The sequence below is a fragment of the Melanotaenia boesemani genome, chromosome 18 (assembly GCF_017639745.1).
Source record: "Melanotaenia boesemani isolate fMelBoe1 chromosome 18, fMelBoe1.pri, whole genome shotgun sequence".
Lineage (NCBI taxonomy): Eukaryota > Metazoa > Chordata > Actinopteri > Atheriniformes > Melanotaeniidae > Melanotaenia > Melanotaenia boesemani.
The window spans coordinates 2,464,690-2,472,839 of record NC_055699.1 but is presented as its reverse complement, the minus strand read 5'-3'; the positions used below and the strand labels follow the sequence as shown (position 1 = coordinate 2,472,839).

Sequence of the window (8,150 nt, the reverse complement as noted above, 5' to 3'; positions counted from 1 at the left end):
TCCAAGATTTATTCTTAAGGGAAAAAAAAACAAAACAAACACACTACACACTGCATTGTGGCTCCACAAGAAAGTCCTAACCATTAATCTCCAAAGAATAAAGAGCTGGTTTGTTCAAATCTTCATCCAAATCATTCTGGATCAAAGTCCTCCAACATACCAAGATTTATAAATCTTTAAAAGAAATAAAATAAAAATTTAAAAAGCTAAAACGAAATAGAAGAAAATACTTCTGTGTGGATAAATGTGAATGCAGTCTCTCAGAGTCTAATAATAATTATCCAGATTCAGCCTTTGAACTTGTCCTCTTGTTTCCTCACAGCGTCTTCGCTCTCTTTTCATTTGACTGGACTCCAGTCGTCAAAGTCAGAGTTGATCAGGAAGAACTTCAACATATTCAGAAATGGGATCATCTAAAGGAAAACACAGTAAAGCTTAAATACACCCTTCATTAATGACGATACTTTGAGAGGATAGTAGACAGTGTATGACATACTTTCATAGTCACAGTCCTCCTCAGGTAAGGGATTGTTGTCTCTCCTCAACGCATGTCTAACTGGCCTCCCAACTGAAAGTCTATCTGATGCTTCATCTGGTGGCGTAGCTGATGCTCTAGATGACACTCCAGCTGGTGGCATAGCCGATGCTCTAGATGACACTCCAGCTGGTGGTGTAGCCGATGCTCTAGATGACACTCCAGCTGGTGGTGTAGCCGATGCTCTAGATGACACTCCAGCTGGTAGCGTAGCCGATGGTCTAGGTGGCACTCCACCTGGTGGCATAGACGATGGTCTAGGTGACACTCCAGCCTGGTTCCTGGGAGAGCTTTCAGATGATTTTCGGGGCCGGATCAACATGTCCGTCTTCCTTTTGAGCGCGTGGCGCAGATGAATGGCCAGACCCTGGTTCTTTCTCTTATAGTTACGGATCAAATCCTCCAAAGTCTTGAAATATGTCTCCTGAATGCCTCCTGCTGTCTGAGGAATTAACAACATTAAATAAAAAATAGAGGAATACACAAATCACATCTATTTAGTTGTTGGGATGATGTTTTTTTTCACTATTTTACAACAAACATCCACATTTATTGTCATTAGTAGGTGTTCTACTGAGTATTTTTCCATCAACTGATGCATTTTTTACAGATGAGATCTTGAAATGTTTTGTTTATAATTATTCCAATAATCAGAAAAGCGCAAATAACCAAAAAGACTGGAAAAAATGAGTGTGTTGATTACTTAAATAATTCTAATAGAATTAACCAGAGTATAACCTACAACATGTAAACTGACAAGGTGCAGAATAGTAAAAGCATGTAATAAACATTACATCATGAGGAGATGTATAATGCCCAATGCTGGAAAAGGCTTTAATGAACTTCAGATTAATCCATGCTGCCCCCTTTTTGAAATATTCTAACAAAACCAATACTCTTCAAGCATCAGACATCAGAGGAGGATCTCTTTAAGGAAACTTTGCAACCCCAGAATGGAAATTCAGTTATTTATATTTCACCCACATAGCACTGGAAACTCTTCTGACTGCCACCAAGGCCACACACCGAAGGAGTGACCTTTCACCTGGGATCCCTTTTCCATTCCATCATCAAAACATGAGGTCACACTTACAGCAGTTATTATAATTTTTTTCCGGAGATTGTCTGTAATTTTTGTCTGATTTAAAGGTGATAACTACAACTTTTTAATTAAAAAAAATACATTTTTCAAAAATGATATATCAAAAGAATGTCTAGAGAGGTGCAGAATAAAAGTATTAATTGTATGAAAAATATATATTATAGTACATAAATAATTGTTTTGTAGATTTCTACGGTTGCAATGCCAAAGGATTCTAAGCCAATAGCATTCGTAGGTTGATGTCACGTGAAGCGGAGCTCCAGAGTTGCCGGATCGATAGCACAGTGGCATCGAACCGTTACATTTCTCAAATTAAAGCGGACCAAAAACGAAGCAGGACAAGGGTGAACGTCGGTCGAACATTTGAGCGTTGGTGCCGAATGAAGGAAGAAAAGGGGTTTAAAAGTCACGTGAAGGTTACCCTTTTCCTTCTCAACAGGTAAGTAATACGTTTTGCTAATGCTAATGCTGATTAATGGTCAGCCTTGCTGTAACATTTTTAATGCTCAGTAACTTTCAGCCGGTACTGTAAACGTGTTGCAGCGGGTTTGTCCATGTTCGTTTGTGGTGAGTTTTTTCTTCTTGCAGTTGTTTTCATTTCAAAAGTTAGTTTTAGCTCATCCATACAGATTTTTGTTTTGTTTTTACTGTTTCTATACGTTTTATCTGTGCATTTGTTTAATATGATGCACGTCTTACATGAAATGACTGTGTTTCTGAGTGTAGAGTTCTCAGATCTTCACCTAACTTTCAAGCCTGTGTGGTCTCCTCTGCAGATAAACCAGAATCACCACCCATTTGTGGTTTTTCTATTTGTTCTAATGTGAGCCGTCATACAAACATTGCTTTTAGACTCAGTTCACTGACATCCGATCAATATTAAGGAAACAAATAATAAATTAATTTTAAATGAAGGTAAAGTGCCTTACATCAGTTTTAATTTTTCCCTTAATTTCATGTAAATCACTGTAAATGTGTCCATTCAAGTCAGTGCACAGTCAGTCTGATTTTCAATCGATTGAGGGTTTTGCATGAAAACAGAATAATAAGACTTTATGCTGGAATTTGAATTGATAATCTAATAAATAAACAGATAAACTAAATTAATAAGCTTGAAGAACATGAAAAACTCTTGACATATGACTGTGTTTGTGGGTTTTACCAGGAGAGTGTAGTTTCCATTGTGTGTCTGAAGCACTCTGTAGGTATACACCACCTTCTGCTTACTGGAAAGAAAAAGAAGAAGCATTTTTTGTTAAGTTTCATATGCATTTGTACTACGTTACAGTTTCTTTGGCTTCAGCTGCACTAAAAATAAAACAAGATTTGCAACCAGATCTATTTACCCAAATTTCCCAGGGGGCTCTCCAAAGGGATTAATAAAGTATTTCTATTCTATTCTATTCTATTCTATTCTATTCTATTCTATTCTATCTATATATCAATCTATTGTCACTGCCTGCGTTAGACACACCTGAAGGAGTCATTAAAAGCCTCTTTCAGCCCAACATTAAATTAAATAAACAAACATATTGATGCATATGATCCCAAGTCAAACTACAGGACCATCCATCCATCCATCCATCCATCCATCCATCCATCCATCCATCCATCCACTATCTGTAATGTTTCATCCAATGAAGGGTCATGGGGCAGCTGGAGCCTAACTCAGCATTTAGCAGGTGAGAGGCAGGTACACCCTGGACAGGTCACTAGTCCATCACTGACTACAGATCTAATGTCATGAAACAACCAGAGCAGTTCTCATGTAATCATAACTGCATTTGGAACGAGTGTTATGGGCTTTAGTTTAACTGGTTGAGCAGCAGCCTCGTGTCACAATCTACAGCTTCAAATTCAAACCTGTCGGCCCTTTTCTGCACGTTACACCCTCTCTGTCTGGACCCGTGTCATTAACTGTATGATACTGAATACCAACATCTTTAAAAAAGACTAAAAACCACACAAAAGTCCTTCTTACTACAAAAAGGCTTCTTTCAACACACACACACACACACACACACACACACACACATACACAAAGCATGTATAGTACAACCTTGTTGAAAGATAAAGACAAGAATTAAAAACAGCGCAGCCAGCTTCATATCACCCCATCCCTCGTATGGAATAAAAGACAGGCTGAAGCACGGGAGAGCTGAGGAAAGATCATTGTCTTTAGAGAAAGAAACATCTCATATAACTAAGAGATTAAAAAATAATAAAAAACAATAAACAACATAAAATCCTTGAGTGTATTTTAGGGCATGAATTAAATTGAGATATTATTTCTGTTCTTTCTATGTTAGGCCAAAGTTAGAGTCACCAAAACAACAATAAAAGAACACGTTTACATTTAAAGCATGCATCAGTAAGTTCATAAAACATGTTCAAGCAAAGCTGCAAATTTGGTCTAAATTTATCCTGAAACTAGTCAAAAGTGACTTGAGTTTGACCCAACCTGCAGGCCGATGCCAAGATCTACTTTTAAAGTATTTGTTCACCAGTACAGAAGACATCCCGATAACCTGGTGCTCCAAAAATTTATAATGCGGTTTTCAAAACTCAGATTTTTATTTATTTTGATTTTTTCTTCTTTTTCAAACCTATTAAAAAAAGAATGTGTGTGCATGAATACATATAAACCCACATACACAGATACAAATATAAATGCTTACACACATACTTACTGTAAATGTATGCAAAAAAAAAAAAAACTCTTAATTTAATTTAAGGATTTTCCATGAAGAGATGTGTAATATCCAGTGCTGAGAAGGGCTTAATTACTACTCGCTCCTGGGTCATCGGGAGACATGCGATGCAAAACTAAGATGTTGATGTCATCAGAGGACATGACCAGTCAAAGGTTTGGACACACTTTTCCATTAGATTTAACGGGAAAGTGTTTGAAACCTTTAACTGTACTGCAGTACTCAACTGTTCATTTATAGCTTTTAGATAAACTGATGAAAAAATATAACCGGGATAAGATTTAACAATTGTCAATTAGTGTGTTAAATATATGAAGAACAACAGAGCCCTAAAAAATGTATTGAAACAGAAATATTATTGTTCTTCTTTTAATTAATTAATGGTCATTTTGGGTTTAAATAAAAAAAATTTAATTAAATAAATTAAATTAATGCCACATGAAAAATAATCAGCAATATATTTATTTCTTCTTAAGAATGACACTCTTAATTTTCTGGGCATCGGTTTAACTGTGTAATTAACAGACAGCAGACTAGATCAGATGTGAAGCGGTTCATCTCTGTGATAGAAGACCCTGTATGTAATTTAATATGAGCGTGTCTCTGTTAAATTTAGGCGATAATGAGTTCCTCTAGAGTACATTTTAAAAAATACAGACTCATGCTGAACCTGTGTTGAATGTTGCTGAACTTTAGGCAGAGTGGCATTAAAAACAGACATGATTCTGTGTTTGAAATCACCGTATAGGCTCAGGAACAATAAAAAAAACCACTACCACCGCTACCTTCTCTGGGTTGCATCTTATTTAAGACGGATTAAGGTGAAGGAGAAAATTATCCTGAGGTCTGGTCATTTCAAAAAGAAAAATTATGATCCAGAAGCAAGCATGTGCGATGATAAGGGAGCACAAAAAAGACATGACATGCAACTTGTACATCTAGATGACCAAGTTACACGCCTGATTTCAGCAAGACAAACCACAGGACACCAAACAAATATAAAAACAACATAAAACTGCTGAGAATATGTAACTGAAGACATGCATTTTAATTCTGCTCACTTCTTCCAACCCTAACAAAGTACTATATATATATATATATATATATATATACACACACACACACACACACACGTACAGTTGTAACACGCTGTCATGGGGTACGTTGTAGTGGTTTAGAAAATGTGATTTCAATGACAACATTTTGTTTTAGAGCACATTTGCACCAGAATAGTCAGCCGGCCTTTGTTCATGGAGGGGGAATCCGGAAAAAATCTTCACACCTTTGGGGTTAGTTTGTTTTCACTCTACATTTTACTCAAGCGAACCAAACCGATGTTAGTGATGAAGATGTTAGTGTAAGGCAAGGCAGTTTATTTGTACAGCACATTTCATGTACAGGACAATTCAAAGTGCTTTACATAAAACAAAGACATTACAGATATTTAGAAATAGAAAAAAAGCATCGACACATAATCACAATAAAAATATAAATTACATAAATGATTGAAAAGCAAGATAAGTTAAAAAAGTTACCAGTGCAGATTTCAGGCATAGGCGCATGAGAAAAGAAATGTTTTTTAACCTGGATTTAAAAATGTCTACATTTGGGGAAGTTTAATCTCCGCTGGCAGTTTGTTCATTTGTGTAGTTTTAGTTTAAAGACTCACAACAGAACTTTTGCAATATTCCTGGTGAAGTGCCTCCCCATCACGGCTAATCCAGCCTGCATCTAATGTCCTGTCTGTACTGTGAGCTCTCTCCAGCCAGCAGAAGCCTGTTGCAGATTGTTTCTATGTTTGTTTATTACTGTATTAAGACATGGAAACAGAAAACACCCATATGTTGTGCCTGTTTTGCCTCTTTCTTTCTTTTTCTCTCTTCTTGCGTTTCTGTGCTGAATCAGCCACGGCGCACATTAAACATATAAACGTGAGTTTATATCTGTTTGTAAGCGTGTGAAGCCAAACACGTCACGTTTTGGATGAAAAAGTTGTATTGTGTGATTTCTCAGCTTCGGGACGCTGCTGGGCAACGACGGCTCCAGAAACTGGTTGTAAATTTACGTAGTGTGTCTTTAACGTCTGTGCTGTGGAAACACAGCATTTTTGTTTAAAGTTTGGGTCTCATTTCATAAAGTTACATTTCAATCTAAAGCATGTCCAGCTGACCGTGACTATGGGGTCAGTTGGAACATTTTATTCTTTGCGTTTGAGATCAAGCCATGCGTTTTCTTGTTGTGGCTGCACAGGAGAATTTCATGCCATTTATTAGCAGACACTTGAAGCTAGTTTCCATTTTGAACAGCTGTTTGAACACACTGGGTTAAAAGAGCTCTAAGTCAGAGAAATTTCAAATTTGTCACAACTGTCCCAGGCTCCCCGACTTAAACTATTCCTATAAGTCTTGTTTTTCATGTTTACGTTGTGGTGGAAAACTTTTAAAGTACATCAACTTGCCAGGAAACCACATACCACATACCCTACTTAGTATGTCTAATATAGAAACCTTCTTATGTGCAATACATGTGACTAAAAATAACTCTAATAACATTTTATGAAAATGTTGAGCCTTTTTTTTAGGGTTCTACTTTAAATTTCACTCACTGACTGAAAGCATTATTTTGTTTCAGTTCTGCATCATAAAGAGAAACTGAACAAATTTTGCTTTCACAGCACAAATTTTTATAGTGACTGACCCACCAGAGGGACCATCGGGAACAACGCAAGAACCATTTGCTGTAAAAATACAAAAAATATATATATATATATTTTTGATGAAAAGAAGTTTAAGTGCAGTACTCACTAAACGCAAAGGCACATGGCTCCCTGGATGGTCTCGCTGTCTCGGAGCAGATAAGCTCCATCCTTGTTCTTCTTCCCCAGTAGTTCCTCACACTCCGTCTTGCTGATGGGACCATGGTACCACTCCGGCAGAGCTTCTGCCATGTTGAGCCGAGACAGCCGACCAACAGACAGGCTTCAGCTTTACTATCTACTGACTTTCTGCTTTTGAAACACAGCTAAGTTTTCCACTAAGTTTGCTGTGGCAGAAAATGATGATGAGAGAGGTCACTGCTCGCTGCATGAAGGTGTACAACACTGAGAAGGCAGATAAAAAACCACTGAGTCCTCTTGACAGTTTCACAGGAAGTGAGTGCGCTGATGTGAGAAACAAGAAAAAAAACAACAGAGAAAATACAAACTGAAAGATCCTCTGTGCCATTTTGTTGCAATATTTAGTGTTATTTGTTGTGGAGGAAAAGCTCAGAAACATGAAGTTAAACTATGAGATCAATTCACAGGCTGCAAGTACAACCCTTTGAAAAGCTGTTCTGCAAACTTCTTCAAATGAAAAAAGGAACGCCGTGTAAGGAAATACTGGTTATTTAAGCAGCTCTTAAATTATCTGCAATGATCTTTGGGTTTGACTAAGAATGAACTCAAACAAAAAATTATTTTTCTCAGAGGGAAATTTCAGTTCCAGGAATGCATCAGAAGATCAAGGTCAAAAATGTTTTATACAGCACATTTCACAACTCATGTTGCCCAAAGTGCTTTAAAATCTAATGGTGCAACATTGCTTTACATGTCTAATGAGACACACGTGTACTATGCCACCTCACATCGTTCTCCCATGTACACAGAGGCGCTGCTTGCTGGCTCGGCGACCTGAGGGCAGACCAAGTTTCACTGGAGAGGAGATAATGTGGAGATTTTACGCCTTCTGTCTGTGTAGAACTCCATAGAGACTCCAACTACACCTCTCGCTCCTCAACAGCAAGCAAAAGTGCATGACAGAAA

General features: G+C 37.4%; 1 protein-coding gene across 1 annotated transcript; it reads right to left on the bottom strand.

Annotated features, from left to right (window-relative positions):
- LOC121628507 (phosphatidylinositol 3,4,5-trisphosphate 5-phosphatase 1-like) lies at positions 1-7,440 on the bottom strand. The gene is made up of 4 exons (XM_041967552.1): positions 7,153-7,440; positions 2,800-2,863; positions 497-977; positions 1-413 (listed from the first exon to the last, which is right to left on the bottom strand). Exons 1-4 carry the CDS (start codon positions 7,293-7,295, stop codon positions 367-369), a joined length of 735 nt encoding a protein of 244 aa, XP_041823486.1. The 5' UTR covers positions 7,296-7,440; the 3' UTR covers positions 1-366.
- Between the last annotated feature and the right edge of the window lie 710 nt (positions 7,441-8,150).

Excerpts from the sequence above, each read along its gene's own strand:
- LOC121628507 (XM_041967552.1), bottom strand. The coding sequence starts at position 7,295 with ATGGCAGAAGCTCTGCCGGAGTGGTACCATGGTCCCATCAGCAAGACG. Across the intron at positions 2,864-7,152 it reads GCCATGTGCCTTTGCGTTTA|TAAGCAGAAGGTGGTGTATA; the intron begins GTGAGTACTGCA and ends TTTTCTTTCCAG. Across the intron at positions 978-2,799 it reads ATGGAAACTACACTCTCCTG|ACAGCAGGAGGCATTCAGGA; the intron begins GTAAAACCCACA and ends TTAATTCCTCAG.